Here is a 24,581-nt window from a genome sequence, read left to right as displayed (position 1 = left end):
TTACTGTCACATGGCTAAAATAAAGCTCCTTATCCTTGTGTTAACGCTTTGTGAAATGATCCTAATGTGTATAATCTTATATGATGAACTACTTAGGGACATCGTTATAAAGTAGTGAATGTGACATTCCACAAACATTCATTGGAGGTGAACCATTCGCTGTATATTAGAATACATTTACCAGAAAGAATTAACTGCAGTGAATGTTTGATGATTGTCACCATTACTGCTTTAGAGATATGACTTTTATTGTTTTTAATGCTTATATAACCAATTCAGATATCATTTTATGATCTGGTTATACCATATTCTGTATGTGGGAGGATATATCAGAATCCTAATACAAAGGTTTAAAAATTGTTTTGTAGTATTAATAAAGGGGAGCCATTATAAACACCCAAAACGCAATTGCTCTCCTTAAAGTGCAACTTCACTCTCTTAATCAACATTGACTATTTTCAATCCTTATGCTTCTAGTATTAGTAAATAGATGGAAAGTATATTAACTTGTTTTAAATTTTATGTTTCTTCAGTTACTTCCTGGTTTCCATGCCTAGGCAAATTATGTTATACATGCCAGGAGCCTTCAGGAGGGGAGGAGGGTTCTCAGCTCAGCCAATGCCTTATTTCTGGCACTGCCAGAAATACCAGTGTGAGTTTTTGAAAATTAATTCTCAGTAAAATAAAGCATGGAGACATTGATGGATGGGAGAGTTTGCATTGAATATTAACAGTGATTTAAATGGCATTTTTGGTTTGTAGTGCTCAGATGCAGTGCAGTTCCACATTAACTGTCAATACTATCATTGTTGTCAATAGTCTAACTCTTTTACTCTTTTTAACTCCTTTGCTTTCCACCAGTTTTGAGCCATCCACTCAGTTTTGCAAAGGCAAATTAAACTGCCATACCAAACAGGATACACACATACACTCCCCAGCTACTTTATTAGGTACACCTTGCTAGTGCCAAGAAAATGTCCCCCACAACATTGCACTACCAGCCTGAACCTTTGATGCAAGGAAGGATGGATTCACGCTTTCATATTAACGCCAAATTCTGACCATCTGAATGTTGTAGGTGAACCAGTCTGCCCATTTTCCTCCAACCTCTGACATCAACGAGGCATTTTTGTCCACACAACTTCCACTCACTGGATATTTTCTCTTTTTTGGACCATTCTGTGTAAAACCTAGAGATGGCTGTGTGTTGAAATCCCAGTAGCTCAGCAGTTTTTGCCCGTCTGGCACCAACAACCATGCCACGTTCAAAGTCACTTAAGTCCCCTTTCTTCCCCATTCGGATGCTCGGTTTGAACTTCAATTCATCTTCACCACGTCTAGATTCCTAAATACACTGAGTTGTTTCCAAGTGATTGGCTGATTAGCAGCTTTTGTTACCAAGCAATTAAGGAGGTGTACCTAAAAGTGGCCGGTGAGTGTAGATAAGAGTCCAGTACCCAATCACCCCATCCTTATAATAATAATAACAATAATAATACCCTGACAGTATCTTCAACATTAAAAAAATGCTCTGTTGCAGTCTGTATCAGCTTTAAAGATTTCTCATCACCTTTTGTCCCAATAGCATAATCAATAGAATAGGAACCTGTTCTAATTTAGTGATACTTTATGTTGAGATAAGTGACACATATCATTGCAGTTGATTCTGTAAGGTACCACACATAGGGATCTCCAGATGGCATCACAATTATGTATGGGGCCCCATAGTCTGTAGCCATGTCTCTGAACCCGTTAAGGCCTTACTACCCAGGGTTCCTTAAAATTTTACCTCCCCCACAAACCCAACCTGTCAGAGATGAAATGAGATTTTCGACAGGAGTAACAGGTATTTTGTTATACTCATCTAACAGAATAAACACTTTCAATTATATATTTAAAAGACTAAAAAGGCAGCATAAAAGAAACTGATTGTTAGGTTTTACATACGCTATAAAAAAAACTAACTCACAGGAACATTTCTGCAAGAAATTTTCGATTATGAATGCATGTCAATATTACTGAAGTATGAACAGGGGCATATGCTATTATAGTTATGTGTGGATGTTGGGCAGTGGGGTACTGAATCCACCCCTGAAATAACATATAGACCACTGTAAACGCATGGCTATAAACTCGAGAAAATAAAAGTGAAGTTTCTGAATATAGCAGCTAAAAAGCATATTCCATTTTTCCAGGGCCCTGAAGAATTCGCCCCCCCCCTACGCCACGTATCCAAAAACTAGCCCCAGTTGCCGTGGAAACCCATTTAGACAAAAGCACAGTAGGAAAAACTTTATCAATTAGTAGGTGTTTATTTTAAATAATGAATTAAGGTAATGCACATTGCTGTATATTTATGGAATTATATTCGCTCATATTGCTTCAGGAAAATTTACAGGTGCAGAAAAAAAAAAAAAAAAAAAGACTATCTAGCTAACAGCATGATTTCCTGTTACTTCACGGTTGCTTTGTTAGAAAATTACTCTAGGTAAACAAAATTTTTGTAGAACAGGAAAATTCAACTTCTCAGCTCCGGTGAAACGGTACAGCAGCATTTAATAATTGCAAACTCAGTGAGGCTATTTGTCACACAGCAGGGAAAATAAAAATCATTATTTTCTTTAAACCAGAATGGAACTTGTGATTACTATCTCATAAGCAAGTACATGGTGGGATTGCCTCAAATGCTTCAGTTTTACTGCTTACGACAAACAGTACATTTCAGAACATTGTTTCAAACACTGACGTATCTCTTTTTGTAAGGCTATCTATATATTGACTGATCTGTAGATTTATTACTTGTAAAGCACATATATAATTATGTGCTAATGTGATTAATTCAGATAGGCACAGCCATTGTTTCAATTTAGCTTGTTAATTGTAATTTAAAGAGCCTCAGAATCAGGAAATCACTAATAAGCTTCAAGCTTAAGCTGGCCATAGACGGTTTGGATCTCAGCTGGTTCAGCAGGGACAGGTCGAAAATCGATCTATGGGCATGGCTGCTTGTAACCAAGTTGATCCATTGATCCACTTGGGTACAACCAGCATGTCAGATTTTTAGCATGCAATTATTGCCAGCGGCTATAGCCGCTAGCAATACTCACTGTGTTCTTGGGGCAGGGACGGCTCCCGCACCCCCTGTGGGGAGAACACAATAGCTCTATGGAAGGGTTTTCCCCATTAACACTGACCGTGTTGATGGGAGATGCAAGCAATTTTCTTTCCTTCAATCAACAATTGCGGGGAAGCAAGCAATTTTCTTTCCTGCAACCCACGGCTGCAGGAAAGAAAATCACGTCTTCTATGGACTGCCTTAGCCCATAAAGGCTATAGCATTTTCAATGTTTGCTGTTTCATATAGATTTTTCTGGGTTTTGTTTTTTTTTTTTTCTTTAGATCAGGTGACTGTAAACAATTATTTTAATGCATTTTTACATACAGTATATCATTTTTATTATACATGTGGGCAGACATACTCTTTACATATGCAGTCCCTGATTTCTACTTTGCAGAACTACATATTATATATACCTTACTGCTTCCTTTTACAAGTCTACATAATCATTGAAAACAATACTCTTTCTGCCTTATATTTGATTTCAACAGTCATCTACAGAAAATTAAAGTGAAACTTCACTTTCTCAATCAACACTATTTTTATTCCTTATGCTCTTGGCATTAGTAAATAGATAAGTATAATATATTTACTTGTTTAAAACTGTTTTTTACATTCCTTTAGTTACTTCTATGGTTTCTATGCCTAGGCAAATTATGTCATACCTACTAGTGTCTTTGGAAAGGAGGGGTTCTCTTAGCTATGCATACCCTGCCTGCATGCCTGAGCTAAGGGCAGATGAATTCCAGGAAGTAAATGCTACATGAATCATCTGCCCTTACTCAAGATGGCCACAAATGCTAGGGGGTGTTTTTCAAAGTGATTTCTCAGCAAAATAAAGCATGGAGACATTGTTGAATGGGTGAGTTTGCTGTGAATATTAAAAATAAATAAAACAGCACTTTTGGTTTGTGGTGCTCAGATACAGTGTAGTTCTGCTTTAAGAAGTTGTGTTGCACCAATGAAAGTTCCTTCTTGGTATTCATCTACATTTTTTCATATGTTTAATAGTGACAGAAACATGGAAGCATAGGTAAAATGTGAAAGTAATATTAACATTTATTTTAAAGTAAGTGCAATAACAAAAGCTCACCAATCTTCAATATATTTTCAATTTAAATTAAAATTATACTGAGTTTACTCTGTAAACAGATATGTCACTGTCAACAGGGATGGAACTTCTGAAAAAGAAGACCTTGAAGCCTGGGCAAAGGGCAGTTGTCTGTGACCTTAGGGATGTGTATTAAAGACAATCTGGCTTCTGCTCACCCTACCATAACCAATGTCATTTATCCATTCTGTTATTATGGTGCAACCATTAGAGCTGAATTTCTGCATAGCCAACATAGGCTGTGGCCTAGGGTGGAAGGGCTGTGAAGGTCAGGGAACAGTCACCTACAGATAATGACTTTTAGTAACACATTACTGCACATAATAATAGAAATCCTGCCTGCTAGTTCAGTGTAGCCAGGTCCCTATTGTTGTCCCAGTGCATGTTGTGCCTCTTTGTTAGTGGAATAAGGTAATGTGCAAGTACTCTTTATGCAGTCAGTAGCCTTTAAGAAAGGCCTGTCAAGTATTTGGGAAGCTGCATTATAATTTTAAATCTGTGAAATGATGTACAATTTATTAGTACAAAATTTTCACCTTCTATCTTTCTCCACAATCCGCAGATAGCAGTACAGCTGCACAGCTGCAGGCAGGCTGATGATCAGTTGCAAGATATTTGTCAGGATTTATGGTTTATACCCATTTCTTTGGTGTGCTGGCATCTTATTAAAAAGTCACAAAAAAGATAAACTATTTTGTAGAATGATTTCTGATTAGAAATGTAAACTTTTCACAGAGATCTCATTGTGCAGTGAGAAACAAGCATTTTGGCCATGCATTTGACAAGTGACTGTCTCAGGGCTATATAATTATAAAGAAGAGATGACAGTAATTGTTGGCAGCCTTGACAAAAAGGTGGTTATCTGTCAAGTTGTTTCTATTTTTACCATGTAGAAAATCTGACTTATTTCTCGCAGGCTTTCAAAAAATATTTTCCAAAGTACAAATTATATTTTTGTTCATCCCTAAACTTTGCACAGTATAAATCTGAGGCTCTCCCAACTAAATGTAAATACATATTCCTCATTTAAAGCACGGTTAGATAAAAATGAGATTGCATTATAAACACAAAAAATAATAGCCTTTTCACAGGCATCTGTCAGATGTGTGTACGGTTTTCACTGATCCACACAAAATGGATCAAGTAATATCTAAGTAATATTTATCAATTTTAATGTAGTGATATCTTCTATCAATGAGCTCCACAAGCTACATAGAAATAAAACAGGCTGCTCAAGCCATCTCAGGCTCAAACATATGTAGGCTGGTCTTCCCTCTGACTCATGGGTCAAGGAAAAATCTAATACTAAGACAGATGTGGTCTTTTAAGCCACCAGTGTTTCCACGTCACCCTTTATCTCATGGAATAGATCTAAATCAAGAAGGTTGGGAGCTGTTCCTTTGGGCTTGTGTTTATAAGCAAATGCTATTTGCTTTCAGGTACATGTGCAGCACCCTCCTAGTTAGCTAGGGGGAGCTAGAATCCTGATTGTCACAAAGGAGGGCTAAGTAGTCAGGAGGACAAAGTTAAGTCAAGGCTGAGGACATAAATTTCATTTGGGTACAGTATTGCATGACTGCGCAATTATCAGTTAAAGTAACGCAGCGCTGTATCACAAAAAATGGCCTGAACAGGAAGGGGAGTAAATCTTCTGGAGGGCAAGTGGCTAAGGGATCCTTGCCAATCCCCAACAGGAGGCTTGGTAAGGGGCCAGGACAACCTTTAAGGGTAAGGGAGCCTGTTCAGCAAGAGAAGGAGGAAGGAGGTGAAAGAGAGGTTGAGGTGCAGGAGCCTGGGAGGGAACCAAGGCTGAAAGGGGCTCACCTCCAGGAGTGATGCCTGAAAGGACAAAGGCTGTGGACTTCACCAACCCCCTGAGAGAGGACCACCTGGCAGCAGGGAAGGAGCACCCCAGCTTGAAAGTTTGATAGCAGCCACCAACCCACCAACAGCCAAGAAGAAGGACTCGGTGAGTACACCTACACCCCTGGGCTGGAAAGGGAAGAGAGCATTTGGTTGGGAAACTTTACTCACTCTACAGCTGGGACTATTGCCCTCCTGGTAGTTACTATTTGATTCCCTGTCCAGGGCTTCATCCATACAGCCAGAATGAGGAGCATCTGGGGTTGGAGAGGTACATTGGGAGATGCTGGTTACCTCTCTAGAGGAGGATTTTTGTGCAATATAGTTTAAGGAAGTTTGTCCTCAGTTGCCATTCCATTGGGCATCCCATATACCCCTTACCCTATCTCAGTTTAAAACCTCTAATAAAACTTCAAAACAAAGCTCAAGGACTGGTGTCTGTCTCCTGGTACAAGTCTGAATGGAAAAGTGTGTGTTGCCTGGCTGTGCAGAACTATAGGGGGACCCAAATACTCAGCATCTCCTAAAGGGATAGTGCTACATGTGGGGACTTGTTTGGGATTTTCCTATAGCAATCTGCCTGCCATTACCCCTAGGAACCGAAGAGTCAAGAAAGTGATATGGTTACCGACGTTGCCCATAGCAACTACACCAGGCTTATCTGGAGACCTTCAAAAAAGGGGGATTTGTGAAAAGAAATTCACAGAAAAAGCGGCTACATTATGAACAGAACGTGACACTCAGAAAAATTTCCACAAATTATGCTTTATTACACATATATAAATATGACATATGGGCATTTGCCCTGGTTTACCATCACCTCAGTTGAGACAATACACACAGACCTAAAACCATATAAAATGACACCAAGACCGGTCTAAATGCATGTGCAGCAGAAAAAATGACTGCAAGAGTCTAATGTCCCTGTAGCACAAACACTTAGGTGAACACTTCCCAAAAGAGGTGTATCCAAAAATTATACCATAGGCATACCATAATATTGAATTTTATAAATAAAACAATACCATTATGGTGAATCCCAGTCAGGGAATCCAAAAATTGTACTATGGATATAAGTATCACATGTATGCAATGCAGCAAGCACAATATGCGTCAAAAAGAGAACAACAAGCCTCAGGCCTGTATGGAGGGAGACATAAATGTCAAATATATGATACAATACATTCCTGTGCCGGCACAAGTGGTTGGGGCCCATTCATCTGTAATATAAACAGCTGTATCCTAGAGCTCTTGGATGAAAATATGCCCCATTTATTCCCAGGGTGGAAGAAAGGATGCAAAAAGCAGCACTCTGCTTGAAATGGTATCTTCACCACTATATGTGGACTACACACCACCTTTCGTAGGGAAAACAGGACATATCCCAAAAGATCTTCTGCCTGTTGAGATATATGTGGTATATCCTGTATCCTATACAAAGCACCATGATGTCCCCATCCTGTAGTGAGACAAATGATATGTGGGAAGTCACTGACAGAGTTTACACTCAATAAGATATATAGGTCATATAGATCACAGAGGACCATATATCTAATGTCTTGTAACAGTCCACTCACCACCTGTGCTGTGGGTATTAGGAATGAAAGAGATGTCCTTCATGGGTACTGCCATACACGGCCACAGAGGCCTAGGAACCACCGCTGACATCCGCCGATATACCGCGGGTTCCAGCCCCTTCTTGGCGCTTGTGCTGCTCACACTTGCCTCATGGCATGTGAAGATGGCTTCCTCCTTATGGGTCAGCGTGCGTTCCACCTAATGCGCATGACCGGAAGTGACGTATCTGACGTATGACGTCAACGCGTTTCGCCGATGGGCGTATCTCACTCAGCTTCGTCAGGACCAATGAAACAACTGCATTTCAGTTTCCTATTTATAGTGGGTAAAGACCCACCCATTTATGCAAAAAAGCTAACCTGCAATTGTTCCTAATGGAAGAAAAAAAGGGGGGCTAAATACTTAGCACAGCTGCTGGTCTTTGTTAAATATAATTAAAAAGACAGACGGCTGGAGACAACAGAGAGGGGAGAGGCTTAGCAATTTTAACAATGCATATATTGATCAAAAGATCATGAATTAAATATACCAGTCAATTAACGCTTTTATCACATTTTAACCAGAAGATGGCGATATAAACCAGAGAATCTGGTTATCTGGAGACCTCCCTGCTGCTCTACAGGTGGTTGGTGAAAAGCTCTGTGATTTTGATTAATCTTCTCAAGTCAGTGTTTTACTGTCACTATTGCCGTTGCCCGGAGCAACTGGGATGATCAGTAAAGTTGCAAATGTCTTTTTGCTGCTCTACATTACTGTCAGCCTGCTTGCCATTGTCCAGAGCAACCGGAGCAGCCAACCAGTCTACACAAGTCCCTTTGCTGCTCAACAGGTATGGCTCCTATAAGACACTATGTATGCAGTGTACCAGCTAATGACAGTGAACTGTCTGTCGCTTCGCTGCATGCCATTGCCAGGAGCAACCAGGTGGCTAATCAGTGTTCATGAGTCTTTCTGCTTCTTAACAGGTGGCTACTACAAAAAACATTGTTCTGCCAAGCTCATTGTTGTCTTCAAATGTCAGTGCTTGCCACCTGTCCTTGCTGGACCTTGTTCGGGGCAACCAGAGTGGCCTGCTGCCTTGTGGATTGCAAATGCCCCACTGTGTTACACAAATTGGGCCCAGAGATTTTATTTGTACAACTATGTTCAGCAGGGGGTGTGCTTTGTACCTCGCTGCTGTCCATAGCAACCGCTGCGCAACGTCCTTGTCACAGTTCCTGCCAAGTCAGTAAGTTGAATACTGCCTGGAACTTCAGGGGTTAAACGATAGCGCGGGAAAATTCCTGCACGGCAGACTGGCTGGTGCCAAGAAGTCATAAGGAAGGGGGTAGCCACACCCAGAAGAACATCCATATATCCACCAAGTACACCCAGCATGCTGTGAGAGGAGGAAGATGGTGGTTCTACTTCCAATGGGTCTGCTGGACTCTGTACTGGAGGCTACCCTGGTGGACACCGGTACGCCTGGAGCATAGCGGTTGCTTTGCTCTGGTACTCGTGGTGGGGATGGAGAGACTTTTTATTTTATGTCCTGAGTGCAGGAAACTGACTTCCCTGATTGGAGCATGGATAAGGTGTGGGCACTGTGAGGTGCCATTGACCAGGCTGTTGCCCATCGATTTGGCGCCGTGCACATATACGGCCAACCTACACACCAGACTGTGTACTGAAAAGCAAGAACGATGGAAGGTCAGAGGATGCCTTGCTTTGGAGGTTTAGAAAGGGGTAGAGTCTTGGGACCACTACTCCCCTGCACCACCAACAGACCCCATCCGCAGAGGCTGGCCTGCAGTGACCTACAGGCCACCTGGAGATGCCAGTCATGGGCCAATGCCTACCAGCACTGCCCAGCATACATCAGCAGATGTTCCAGAGAAGCCAGCCTCACCCTCCAGCCCTGCACCATCTGTCTGGGAAGAGCCAGTCAGTGAAGACAGCCATTCCTCAGGGGAGCTGGCAGAGAGTGTCAGTGGTAGGGAGATAGATTGGGGGTCACTTAGAATCAGCCAAATTTGGGCCCCTAGAAGTAGAACAACAAGAGGACTGGCCCTTAGAGCAGTCTGAGGAGGAGTGGGACTGGGGGGGAATTACACAGAGGACTATGAGTCCTTAACAGGCCCATCATGGAGCTTATATACCCCAGAACCTGCTGGACCTTCCCAAAAGGACTGAGCCTGTCCAAATTCCCCTCAGTTGGGGCCTGAATTCATTGCCTCTTGGCCTAGAACCAGAGCCCCTAAACTTTGTGTCTATCTAGGACTGGGGAGCAAGGAAAAGTTGCCTCGGTTTTTTAGGTTCCAGAGGTTAATACAGCAACGAGTGACTCTGGAGTGGGGATGGGACTACCCGTTTCCCAAACCATAAAGGACATCATTGATGACTCCAGGCAGGAATGGGATGACAAGCTTGTCTGGGGCTATTTGCGTGTCCCCAAGTCCTACCGCACTTGGGTTTTGTCTGTGGTTTTTCATATGGACTAAGTCGGACTTCATTGTTGCTACCTCCAGACAGGCTGGTCTAGGAGTGCCCTGAGAAACCACTCAGTCTTTGTTGTCTCTTTAGGAGGGGCTCCTCTCCAAATAATATTGCTACATTATATAGTTAGCTAGCTAGTGCTAGGATTGCATTTTTCTTCTTTCTTATCCACTGTTCTGCAAGTTCCAGGATGGCTGTCTCTCTGCTACAGAACCAAGAAGATGATTTCTGCACATCATGAAGTATTTCCCTTAAGGGGAAGGTACTTCATGTACTTGTTTGCTCTTCTACATATATGTTTATGTGCATATTTTACACACACACACACACACACACACATATATATATACACACACACACAGTATATATGTGTGTGTGGATTTGCATTTATTTTTCTACGGCATCATTTATTTGTATATATATTTTATTATATTTCCCCTATCCAGTTTTATACCCTTGTGAGGGATGCCCTGCTCCTGGGCTCAACAGCCATTTTTGTTTTGCCCCCAGCAAATGAGGACATGGCTGTGTTTTTAGTGGGGGGTGAATGTAGCGTCTTAGTTAGCTAGGGGGAGCTAGAATCATGATCGTCACAAAGGAGGGTTGAGTAGCAACCTGGGTGTGATAGTCAGGTCGTCAAATTTTGGTCAGGGCTGAGAGGCTCTGCAGGCCAGCTCCTCTGGAATTTCCCCCTGCTCTAGAGCTTTGGAGGAAGGTCTAGAGGCAGTGGGTGGATCTGAGGAGTTTCTGACTTGTACTCTTGAAGGATCCTGGCCAATCCCCAACAGGAGGCTTGGCAAGGGGCCAGGACAACCCTTAAGAATAAGGATAAGTCTGCTCAGTAGGAGTAGTAGGAGTAGGATGGAGGAGGTGGAAGAGAGAGGTTGAGGTGCAGGAGCTTGGGAGGGAGCCTGAAAGGAGAAAAGCTGTGGACTTCACCATCCCCCTGAGAGAGGACCACCTGGCAGCAGGGAAGGAGTGGCCCAGATTAAAGGCCTGGTAGCAGCCACCGCCCCAACAGCAGCCCAGGAGAAGGACTCCGTGAGAATACCTACACCCCCCTGGACTGGAAAGGGGAGAGAGCATTTGCTTGGGAAACCTGATTTGCTCTACAGCTGTTTAGCTAGCAGAGAGGATCACAAAGCCCAAGGGCCCCGATTGTTATGTGTGCTGCCACGGACAGATGGAATTAATATGTGTGGCATTCATGTATTCATGCAGGCTAATATGTATGCGGTGAAGCACAGTGGCTACATGGTTAGCACTTCTGCCTGGCAGCACTTGGGTTGCTGGTAGGTTAAATGGCTCCTGTCTAATTTGGCCCTTAGATTGTATGCTCAAGGGTTAGGAAGGGATGTGAATGTACATGATTTTTTTATATATATAGATAGATAGATATACACAGAAATATATACATACACACACCTCAAAGATGAAAGGAACACTTTTTAATCAGAGTATAACATCAAGTCAATTAAACTTCTGGGATATTGATCTGGTCAGTTTAGTAGTAGAGGGGGTTGTTAATCAGTTTCAGCTGCTTTGGTGTTAATGAAATTAACAGGTGCACTAGATGGGTAATAACAAGATGACCCCCAAAACAGGAATGGCTTTACAGGTGGAGGACACTGACATTTTTTTCCCCCACTCATCTTTTCTGACTTTTTTTCACTAGTTTTGCATTTGGTTAGGCTCAGTGTCACTACTGGTAGCATGAGGTGATACCTGGACCCTACAGAGGTTGCACAGGCAGACCAACTCCTCCAGGATGGCACATCAATATGTGCCAGAAGGTTTGCTGTGTCTGCCAGCACAGTCTCAAGAGCATGGAGGAGATTCCAGGAGACAGGCAGTTACTCTAGGAGAGCTGTACAGGGCTGTAGAAGGTCCAGCAGGCCACTGGTGTGAACATCTCTGACCAAACAATCAAACAGACTTCATGAGGCTGGCATAATGTCCTCTAGTGAGCCCTGTGCTCACTGACTGGCACCATAGAGCTCAATTGGCATTTGCCATTGAACACCAGAATTGGCAGGTCCACCACTGGTGCCCTGTGCTTTTCACAGAAGAGAGCAGGTTCACCCTGAGCACATGTGACAGACGTGAAAGAGTTTGGAGAAGCTGTGGAGAATGTTATGCTGCCTGTAACATCGTTCAGCATAACCGTTTTGGTGGTGGGTCAGTGATGGTTTGGGGAGGCATATCCATGGAGGGATGCACAGACCTCTACAGGCTAGACAATGGCACCCGACTGCCATTAGGTATTGGGATGAAATCCTTGAACCCATTGTCAAACCCTGGTGCAGTGGGTCCTGGGTTCCTCCTGGTGCATGACAATGACCGGCCTCATGTGGCAAGAGTATGCAGGCAGTTCCTGGAGGATGAAGGAGTTGATATCATTGAATGGCCCCTATGCTTGTCAGATCTAAATCAAATAGAACACCTCCGGGATATCATGTTTTGGTCCATCCGATGCTGCCAGCTTGCACCTCAGACTGTCCAGGAGCTCAGTGATGCCCTGGTCCAGATCTGGGAGGAAATACCCAAGGACACCATCCATAATCTCATTAGGAGCAGGCCACGGAATTGTCAGGCATGTATACAAGCACGTGGGGCCATACAAACTACTAAATACCATTTTGAGTTGTTGTAATGAAATTTAAAGCAAAAATGGACTAGGCTGCTGCATCATGTTTTCACTTTGATTTTCAGGGTGTCTTTGAATTCAGTCCTCTGTAGGTTGATCATTTTCATGTCCATCAAATGATGGGGCATCCTTACGTTCCTAACAAGTTCATATTGGTATAGATATCCAGCATGATATTTTTCCCCATTGAGATCTGATGTGTTTTCAAAGTGTTCCTTTAATTTTTTTGAGCAGTGCATATTAAAATATATGTAAATTTAAAAATATATTAATTTAGATTATGTAAAGCACTGCATACATTGATAGTGCTATATTATACTGTAACTACCTGACCTGTATTAAATAAAAATATAACAACATTTTTAAAAATAGGTGTATGGAGGGGTATTTGAGGACTGGGAAGCAGGACAATAAAGAGGAGTTGGAATTTAAGCTCTTTGATGGGTCCTGCCCTGGAAATGTCTTCATGCTCTCCCCATTTTTCTTTCCCCACTGCGGTCTGACCATCTTCCTCTGCTTCTGTTGGTAGGTCCTCTGCTGAAAAACATCTACAACAATGCAGAGTATATTTTTTGACTAAGCAGTACCTTACAGGGAATGTAGGCAATAAGACTCCAGAGGGCAGCTACTCTTAATGCTGTGCAAGGACCTCCAGCAGTGTAATGCACATAAAATATAACTAAACTACCACTAGAACATCATTCTAATTATTTGCATGGGGTCTTCCTAAAACATTTGACTTACTTTAAGACAGTGGAAAAGATACAGGTTATCCAAAGTAAAGCAACAGCATCAAGGCTAACAACACAAAGGTTCAAGTGGAAAATAACGCATACTCTACACAGCATTGTCAGCAAAATCAAACCTATAAATTCTTCAAAATCTCAGCTGTGCAGTTGACCTCTACATAATTACAGTACAAACCTTGCTCATAAAATAGAGTCTCCTAGCTACAACAGACACGTATTATTCCAGCAATGCATCAAATAGATGTTGCTCTATTGTACACATTCATCTAGAAGATTTCACAACCCTAAAGTTCAGGCTGGCAATTATATACTGCTAAACTGTCAGACTGTGCATTACTTATAAAATTAGATATCAGTAATGTCTCTACCATCAAGCAGTCTTAATTCATTATGAACACACCATTAGTTATACATCTCCATACATATGAAGAGCTCATCACCATTTAAATGCATTTCTCAAGCTACTCATTTCAACATACTAATTCATGTTCAGATGATGCTCTGGGGCATTTTAGATCTAAATGCTTGCCTTTAAATTAATATGCTATTTTTTGTTGTCTATTAAGAAAATGGACTAACCAAGAAGTTTTAAAAGACTATGAATCCTGCTATGAGCGAAAAAAGATGTACAATGCCATTAAAATTAAATGTTATATGTATTGCATGTTAATTTATTGATTAGTATATTTGTGTAACAGATTAAGTGGTGGGTCTTTGATTTTTTGTTTTTGTATTCAGTTTATTTTTGTTATATGCTGCTTCTTCATCTACTGGTAAAGCGGTTTATTTATAATTTTTTAAATTTTTTTTTTTTGGTGAGACTGGTGTAGTGGGCATGCTCTAGTTTACTGGCCACTCACTCCGCCCCTCCCCATGAGATTCAAATTTTATAATCCTGTCTCCATGTTTAGCTTGAAAAAGAGACTGCACCTCAAATTGCATTGCTGGAAATGGAGGGACACTTTTTATGGTTTCCAGGAAGTGATGTAGAATGTGGCAGCTAGCTGATGCGTTTCCGACTGGCGTGCAGGGGACTGGTGCTTGCACAGTTCAGCCCCGTTGGCACTGGTGGCCCGACGTGGCGAACCGCTTCCTCTGGCTGTGGCTCCTCCTACTCCCAGCTGATTCGCCATTAGGTGGGAAGTTGGATTTCTCTTCTACAATACGCCACACAGCTGTTTTTAGACCGGGTCCCTGGTGTAAGTGGATGCTATCATTTTGTTTATAATATTCATTTTGAGTCCCTTTTGTTTCCTTACCAGTCACACAAAATTTGGTTCTTTGGGCACATCGATGTAGTATCTGTGAAGTTTCTCTTGGCCTTCTTGAGAGGTTATGGACTAACTAAAGGGCTGGTTTTGATCTATGCATGTTTTTTGGAACCTTTTATATTTGCAATAAATGTATTATCCTGTGCAAATATATCACATGTGTTTATGTCATTTGATATCTGGGCGGTTTCTCTTATCTTTTCATTCATGTGTCAAAGAGTTTGCAGTAAAAACATCAAATTGTATGTTACTTTGTGAGCAGCATCAAAGATTAATGACTATGTACTCTGTAAAAGGCTGCAGAAATGGTTGCTCTGCTGTCTCTTAGCCGTGAAAACATTACGGTGCTGCCTCTATAGAAATAAAAAAGACATGCCTTTTTCATAATAAATAAGTCACTGATATGACTCAGCTATTTGAAATTACTGCTTCATGTACCACTAGTGGAGAAGCCCTGGTCTAGTGTTGATGTGGTAGGTATATGTCAGTGTGCTCCTTCATACACTTGGAAAACATATCCTATAATCCTTAGGTTTGCAGAACCAAGATGGTGGTTAAGGCTGTACTCTGACTGCCATGAACTACATTTGCCATGTGAATTCTTCTTGAATCATAGTGTATTTCTTCCAGATTTGTGCAGTAATCCAATGTAAAATGTTTCCTCTGTGCAAGCGTTTCCTGTAATAAAGACCAGTCACTGCTACTGGTCTTGTCTCCACCCTCTCCTGTAGTTTTCTGCAGGCAGCCTGTTGTGGGTGGGGCTTGCTGGGTCCCTCCCACAGCTCTGCTCTCTGCACAGGCTCTGTGCAGCGCAGTGATGATGTCACTGCTACTTTCATGCAGTAATGTCTGGGTTTCCCTGGGCATTTAGTGCAATCAAAGTGGATTTATACCCTTTGTAGCTATTGAGGTATATATCTCAATGAAAGCTTTTGTGCCTGGAGTTTAGCTTTAAAGCACAGTTAAGCATACTATATTCTTTGTTACCGCTCTGCTAGTTTGACAAAACTTCCCAATTTAACAGAACAAAAAAAAAAATATGACTTTCAGTTACAATCCTTGGCAATTATAGGTTGTAATAAAGTTAATAGAAAAGCATTTTCTGTTTGTTATGGAATTAAACAAATGGTGCACAAAACATAAGGAGAACACTCAATTTACCTCTCTCTGCTCACTACAGATTTTACAGAGCCATGTGGGTCGCTTCAGGCTGCCAACAGTTTCAATTCCACATTTAGTGCAGACTTTCTGTGGGAGAAAGAAACAGATCAGTGCACTTTTAGCTTATCTATTTTTATACTCCAGATTTAGTTATTTCCTAAAGGTCTTTACTTGATTTAAGGAAACTGGTAGGATGCACAGACGTTGCAATAAAAAGGTCTTGTCTAATTTAAATATCTTCTTCCTGTGTAGCTTTGTAGGGCTACTTTTCCTTGTAGCTACCTTTCATGTAATGGCCAGCTTTCTTTAATTAATCGACAGAGAAATTTTACAGATTTGACTTTTCTATTCTGCCTGCTGGATGTTTTTCAGATGATGAAACAGTAGTAAAAATAGTTTCTCATTGTGCTACATTTAAGTTAAAATATTAAAAATTATCTTGTTGGAGTTGGTACATACTTTGTTTTTGTGTGGTTTCCCTGATGGTGCTCCTATTTCTTTCCACAACACATTCGTATTTTGCAGTTTTAAGTTAACGTACATTAATTTTTTCTTTCATTTTGGAAACTTCTCTGTACATGACAAGCTTAGAAATCACAATGTCCCTGAAGTTAACTGAGAATCAGATTAAATGCTAACACGTTGTTACACCCATATTTAAAATGGCTGTATAGGCAGAAGTTTTTTTTTTTTTTTACCTTACTGCAGATGGTGTAAACCCAGTCGTAATAAGATTACCTTACAATATGCAATAAAAATGGCCAACAGTGGATTCAGTGTATAAAGGGAAACATCTAATCTTATCTCCATCTTTCTTCTTGTTCTGAGAGTTTATCAAAGACTTAATCAGAGCTAAAAATGACCCAAGATTCTCAATGATTGAATTAAGCATTCTTAGCACTACAACTACCAGAAAAGGAAACCTCAACCCTAAATACAAAGGCAAAGGGGGGGATTTACTATAACAGGTGCACTCTGAATCTGGTGCAGCTATGCATGGTAGCCAAGCAGCTTCTAACTTCAGCTTGTTCAATTAAAATTTGACAATAAAACCTGGAAGCTGATTGGTTTCTATGCAGAGCTGCACCAGATTTTCCACTCTCTAGTTTTAGTAAATCCCCTCCATTGTCTTAAATGTTAAGACAGGAGTTACATCCACTTTCACCACTACCAGTGGTGACCATGATCAAAGGTGAAAAGACCAAAGCTCCTACTGTCTCATTTGCAGCAAAGCACACCCCCCTCTGAAAATGTTGTGTATTCAAGGAAAAGCACTTTGAAGAATGCAGGTGGTTTCTAAGGATCCATGCCATTTGCTTTAGCGGTTGTACACCCACAGATGACTTGATCAGAGATTGCTAGGTTTAGGTTAAGTGTTTTCAGAATATAACAGTGATATGCATGTGTCAGCCTTTCACAGAAGCCCCTTCAAAATACATACACTTAAAAGCATGGTGAGGAAAAGCATGAGCAATTGGCTCCAGTGATGGTTTCAAAATATAATGAACTATGTCACATGGGACATTCAGAGAAAACTAGTGCCAAAAAATGTTTGGTCAAGGTGTTTCCTTGAGAGGAACCAAAGAAAGCTGGATGTATGTGGTTTTGGACAATGAAAACAGTCAATCATTTGTCACTTCAGAGTTCTTCAACATGCTTAATGTTTTGTCCTAAATACAAATACATAATGATAGAGAGGAGTCCCTACACCAGAAGATATACATCACGTACACTTCATCAGTTTGAATGGTTACATCTCACCACTTGACAAAAATCATTCTCCTGCTGGGAAGAGACATCCAAATTGTGCACAAAATACACAAACAGTTGGGAACATGGTGCCTTTGCTCTTAGTAGTAACTAAGGTTGGCTTATTTTTGACGCTGCTTGATCCAGTGAGTGTGCACTTGTAAAACTGTTATAGTGATATTAAACACACAGCAGTTCGCTGTCATTTAAGTGCTATAACAATATCTATAAAGATCAATGGCAGTGAACTGCTGCAAAAAATACCATGTAAATACCTTACTTTCCAGTTTGTTTTGTAGAGGTGATCTTTTCCTGCTTGATCCATCTGCAAGGAAAGATCAGTGGGAGGAGCCTCCAGTAAGCTGATGACGTATGGTATATAGGTCATCTAAACAAGTTTGAGATATCAACCCGTTTCTGCAAAAATTGAGGAAGTGAATTGATTGCCCGTGCCCTGAAACAGGTACATGCACACTAATGGTGGCAATGGCCACTCCATAGGATCAGAATCTGAAGCAGGGACACGGATATTAAGGTAGTACTGCTGAATGGTAGGATCAGCAAGGTTTATTTTACGTTACATAAAACAAATGTAAAAATGCTGAGGTTGTGTTGTATACCATGCAATATTTAATGTGATTATTATTTTTTTTTACATTCTGGTTTTAATGACGCTTTAAGACACCCCTTTCACCTCTCAACATGTATGCTATGTGGATTCAAAAAAAGTATTAAATCTGAAAATAGGTCTTCTCGTGAGTAATCAAATAGGAATGATATTCGAGTTAGCCGCTACCATGGGTTTGCAGTGAATCCTGCACATTTGCAGTTTGCAGACCTGACAAATTATGGTACTGTGGAATTTCACTTATGTATTCACAGTGTTCTGCCTGGCTCTTGAATTTCGGTCAACTGGCTTCACAGGGTCAATAAGGAGGCTTTTGATTAAGCTAGCTCCCTTACTATAAAAGGGGGAATGCCCAGCAACCTTACTGACAATGTGCTTTAGCTGTGATAGATAAAGCAAATCAAAGAGAACAGAGTACTGGATGCAGGGGTACAGGGAACTGGAAGCAGGTCACAGGATACAAGGCACAGGATCAGGTAGTGAATGGTTCAACAATGAAGCACCAATCTTCATCAAGGAAGGGATTAAATTCCCAGTGGCCAGTATCAGGTGCAGCCTAATTACTAGGATAAGCTGACTGCTGGGAGACACCTGCTGGTGGCCACTGGAATGGCACCCTTAGGCTCTGAGAATCACGTCTGCTAAATATGAAGTTCTGTGTGAAACTGGGCAAATCTGCCACAGAGATGTTTGACGTGATTTGGCAAGTTTATAGGGATGCTGCAATGAGTCGTTCAAGGTGTTTTGAGTGGCACATTTGCTTCAAGATCTGAAGGACATCACTGAAAGACAAGGAAAGATCAGGAAGACCTTCAACGAGCTCAACCTCCAAAAATGTTGAAATGTTGAAACAATTTGGCAGCTTGTGCATGATGATCATCTGAGAACAATCCACAACACTGCTGCCATTGTCTGCGTGTCATACACAACAGTCCAGGCAATCTTCATGTGTGATTTAAACATGCACCGTGTTGCTGCCAAGTTCATCCCCAGGCTGCAATGATTTCCCTTCCACACCTACCCTTCTCACCAGATTTGGCTCCTGCAGACTTCGCCCTCTTCCTGAAGATGAATATCCAGCTCAAAGGTCGCTGTTTTGACAACATTGTGGAGATTCAGCTTTGAAAGCAGAAGGTCCTTGACAAAGAAGACTTCGTAATAAAGCTAGTTTCAAAACCTTTTGATACCACCGTGTGTGTGTGTTTATTTATTGGGGGGGTTGCGTACACCTGAGTCTACCATGGTCCTTGTATTTAAAAGATTCTATTGTTCCCAGGCTTGGCAAAATTTGGGCATATTGCCATGGAGCCAAGCGGAAAGTTTTTTTTGTGGAGTAGGGTCCAATATACATGCAATTTGACCTCTGAGATCGACAGGTGCCCAGAGAGCCATTCTTTCGCAATCTCCTGCTCGTGGCTGTAAAGATAGGCATCATGAGAGTAAATTGGGATTTGGGATAGGCCATCTGGTTTACGGTTAAGGAGGGCCTCGAGCATATGTAGTTGCACCAATTGACAGAAAGGTGTGTTCAGCATATCATAAACCTGGCACCACAAATGCTGCCCTACCAAACAGGTCTCCTAAATATGGACAAAGGTGTCTCCTTTCAAATTGCCATGATAGCATGTGCAGAAGTGTTAGGATTGATGAAGGCTAGCCTAGTGGGGACCATGTACCACTGGAGTAGTACTTTGTAACTAATGTCCACCCCAGCAGCATTACAGGAGGAAGACTTAGTAGTTGCTCAAATTTGAGTAGTTGCTCAAATTTGAGTCTAGTGGTACAACCTGTAGTTGTAGGTCACTTTCCCATTTTCCAGCATAGCTTAGGAGTGTAGCCTGGTAGATTTGCCACAGTGTCCACACAGACTGGGTCTAGGCTGCATATATCAGCATTTGAAATCTCACTTAAACTTTACACCTCAGTAAAATTGATTATGGAAGTTCCAAGCTGAATTAATTCCCTAAACCTTTAGCATAAGCCTTGTCTGGGGCAAGACCCAGGTTGGAAACACTCTGGAAGGTTTCTCTAACATTTATCACTTTCCCTCAGCTCACACCACTGAACAAATTCCTCAGTGAATGGCTGGGGTAAACAAGTATTCTTAACTCAGTGATTGCCTTACACTTGTTACTGGAGATTCCTTCTCAAAGTTATGAGGCAGAAGCAAACACACTCAGTTTAGGAAAGCCTGCAGAGTCCAGAAAATGTAAACATACGGTATCTCAAGCTGGCTACATACAGCTGTAAGACATATTGCATTTAATTAGGGATACTTAATGCTTAATCTCCCTACATGAGGTTATAGTGACTGAGGCCCCAATCCACGCAACTAAAGTGGATGGAGGAAATCTCCCTGCTATGCTATTATTTTCTGACAGCAGGGCTGTTTTGCTGTCAGAATACACCTATCAGCTCTGCAGCCGATTGGCTGCAGGCGCTGATTGAACAGAAGTTGCCACTAGTCCCATTTAAGAGAAGTTGCTCGTTAGATCGACTTGTGTCAAGTGGGAGCATCCGTAAATGGATTGAAATTCAGCTGGTCCCTGCTGAACAGGCCACATTTTGATTCATCCAATTTCTTACAACTGGCTGCTTACTGAAATTATATACATTTTGGTTTCTTTTATGAGTGTGTGTGATATTTTGAAAAAAGAACATGAAATATATTTTCCTTTAATAAAAGTCTTTAAAAATTTATTATATTACCTTCTTACAGTCTTGACAGAAGACAGACGTTGTGCCCAATAATCCAAGGTGCTCTCCACAAAGCAAACACTGTGACATCCCATTTCCCATCACATTTTTCCGCATGTTTTCTAATCTCTCCACAAGGCGCCTGCAAGCAAAAGGAATAAATTCATCATCATAATGGATTTGATGGATGCTGATATCTTCCTACACGTAATGCTGATAACTACAATCTTAACTTGCTTTCACTGCTGCTGAGAGCTGGAGTGGTTTACTAAAGAATAGTGTACCGGGATTCAAAAGAATGCCATCTGTACAGCAGCACATAAAATATGCACAAAATAACTGAACAGAAATGTACCCAACGTCATCAAATATTTTGCCATGTTGAGAAACCCAGCAAAATATTATCTTATTAAAGGTTTTGCCTGAATAATTAAACAAGTTGGGATAATCTAATAAAAAGAATATATTGATTCTTACAAATTGTTGTACCTTAAACCTGATTTTATAATTGATATGGCAATTACTAGCATGACTATTTTTTTCATAGTTTTAAAAATACAGCCTTTGGTAGATCTAACTATAACCCCTTAAAGTAGTCATAGACAGAGAGATATCTACCTTAGAACAGGTAGGGAGATCCATATTTGAGAACACTGCACCCGCCACAATGTACGGTATTTGTCTGTCTGTCTGACATCATAGTAACTTCTTTGAAACTCAACTATTTTTTGCTAGTTTTGGATAGGGCTGGGGACCTTGGATAGGTTGAAAAGATCTCCCCTCTGGGACACAATGTATCAAACTTTACTGTGCTCCCTTAGGAAGATTTCCTCTAACTTCTTTTGCGGTCAACAGGATGGAAAGTGAGGGGAAATCCCCTAATGGGATCACAAACAGAAATAGAAACACATACAGAGTACAGTGCTGGGAAAATGTATTTGCCCCCTTCCAGATTTTTTTTTTTTGCATATTTGTCACACTTAAATGATTCAGATCATCACAAAATTTTATTATTACACAAAGATAACCATAGTCAATACAAAATGCAGACTTCAAATCATAATTTAATTTATTAAGGGAAAAAAGCTGTCCAAACCTGCCAGGCCCTATGAGAAAAAAGTAATTACTCCCCCCCTTCCCCATTACTAAATCATAAATGAACTGCGATTAACCACATTTCTTTGGAAAACTGAGTTAAATTTAACTTGCTACACCTAGGCCAGATAACTGGGAGACCTGTTGAATCAAGAAATCACTTAAATAGAATATGTCTGACAAAGTGAAGCAGGCTAAAAAAAAAACAACTCACAAACCATCATACTACGATCCATAGCAATTCAAGAACGGGTGAGAAACAAAGTATTTGATATGTATCAGTCAGGAAAGGGTTACCCAGCCTTTCTAAGGCTTTGGGACTCCAGTGAACCACAGTAAGAGCCATTATTCAAAAATGGAAAAAAGAGCAGTGGTAACCCTTTCCAGGAGTGGCCGGCCTACAAATAAACCCAGAACATCTAAAGAACTGCAGGCCTCACTTGCCTTAGTTAAACTCAGTGTTTATGACACAACAATAAGAAAGACTGGCATTATATGAGAAGAAAAGAGATTTTAAGTGCTCAATTTGATAGTTCGTATGTATTAAAATCAATACAAAGCTTAATTCCATATTAACATAGAAAAAAAACTACATCACATTAGTAGCTTTGAAAAATATAAACCAACATGATACTTCATATGGCTTGAAGTTCACAATGTAACAATTCCAACTCCACATGTTTAACCAAAGTTCTGGCTTCTTCAGGAGTTTTACAGGTAGTTACATGTAATTGCTACTAGAAAACTACGATACAACAATAAACAATTTTAACTTTACAGAATTACAAAAAAATAGTAACAGAATCATCAATACAATACATACAAAATCAATATCTACGAATATCTACTAAATGTGGGTTTTTGTGGGGTTAATCCACCAAGGCCGTCCTTACCAGGTGTGTCTTTATATATTAAAAACCTGAACAAAAGATTGATTGCTTTGAGTTGATTAAAGATGTGCACTTGTTTGCCCAGAGATTGAGTTTAAAGGTCCTCTATGACAAAAAGAATTCAGAATCTGAATTCAAATCTTTGGATAATCATCTATTAACTAGTATGACAATAAATGATATGAAGGCATTGAATGGCTTAATGGAGCTGTGGGATAAAATAAACTATTCAGATGAATCTGGTGCCCTTGTGGCAATTGGAGATAAAGTTGGGCTTCTTTCAGGAGCATCTGCTTCTACTCCATTAATTTTCCCTCCCCCCAACTTTACAAAAAAAAATCCAAAGTATTTCCCACTTTACAAGGGAATCCTAATATTTGGGCATTTACCCAGCAGGTTACCAAGGAAATTGAACGAGTAAAATGGAAAGGAAGATCAACATACAACTTAACATCAGGTCAAAAGACAGCCGTTTACATATCTTCTGGAGCTGCCCTGTTATCAGAGGTACTGGACAAATGTTGTTGACATTATATCCTCTATAACCACGGTTCTTGTACCACTATCTATTGAGGTTTGTCTGTTGGGTTTGATTCAGGCCTTAGCTATCTCTCGCACCATGAGAACCTCGATTGGTTTCTTGCTTTTTTATGCTCGCAAAGCGATACTATTAAAGTGGATGTCTCCTCATGCTCCCACATCCAGTTTCTGGAAACAACTGGTTAATATGGTTCTCCCCAGGGGCGGACTGACCATTTGGAAACTCGGGCACTGCCGAGGGCCCGGGGTCAGTAGAGGGCCCTATGAGATGCCCCTGGTACCTTTTTCATAGCCTTTTTTGAGTTTGGGCAAGGACACAGGGGCCCCATGATCCCCTATTGCCCGGGGGCCCTATGAGCTGTCAGTCCACCCCTGGTTCTCCCTATGTATAAATATACTTCTGAATCTCGGGGGTGTCCCGCTAAATTTATGAAGGTGTGGCATATCTGGATTGACTCTTCCGAATCAGTCCCTTCCACCTCTGATTAGGATCAAGTGATGGTTCTCTACCTCTTGTCACAGAATTGCTCGGTGTGGGTTGTCAGTGATCTTCTTCTGTGGGAATTGTCTTCTGCCATATCTAAGCCCTGTGATCTCATTGGGTGAGGTTGTCATTGTGACTGTGCGTGGCGTCAGACCCCAGCCCTTCTCACCAACTCGTGAACGAACGACCAGCTGATCTCACATCACGCGGTCACTTGCGTAACAATGCCACTCTCAGCTGCGCCCTGCACAAAGATTTTGCAGCTCGCAGGACCACAATCTATGTGACAGCAGCCTGAGAGCAAATGTTCCTGGGTCAGGTTAATTACGCAATTAACCCTTCACACTGCCACCACCACCTTTTTACAGAGGAGTTGGAAACTCACAAATCTTAGCAGTAACACTATTAGTATAAGCTTCTGTAATACACACTGTCACCACAGACAGATGTAATCAGAGGATTATTACATACAGTAGCACTCTTCAGAGACAGGGATTCTTTAGAGACAGTTCAACACTTTTCAGA

The 24,581-nt window shown here is 41.0% G+C and overlaps 1 protein-coding gene across 1 annotated transcript in view; it reads right to left on the bottom strand.

Moving 5' to 3' along the window:
• The window catches only part of RPH3AL (rabphilin 3A like (without C2 domains)), a 186,771-nt gene that overhangs the window by 26,340 nt on the left and 135,850 nt on the right, over nt 1–24,581 (bottom strand). The window contains exons 4-5 of the mRNA XM_089664526.1: nt 21,060–21,189; nt 15,974–16,060 (exon numbers count right to left, since the gene is read on the bottom strand). Coding sequence (XP_089520652.1) covers nt 15,974–16,060; nt 21,060–21,189 — 217 coding nt within the window. The remainder of the gene's footprint in view (nt 1–15,973; nt 16,061–21,059; nt 21,190–24,581) is intronic.

This window comes from Staurois parvus, unplaced genomic scaffold, assembly GCF_062004578.1.
Source record: "Staurois parvus isolate SC_StPar_1 unplaced genomic scaffold, SC_StPar_1.0 ptg001932l, whole genome shotgun sequence".
In the NCBI taxonomy this organism is placed as follows: domain Eukaryota; kingdom Metazoa; phylum Chordata; class Amphibia; order Anura; family Ranidae; genus Staurois; species Staurois parvus.
Note: the sequence above shows the minus strand (reverse complement) of the source record. Positions and strands in the feature narration are given on the sequence as shown.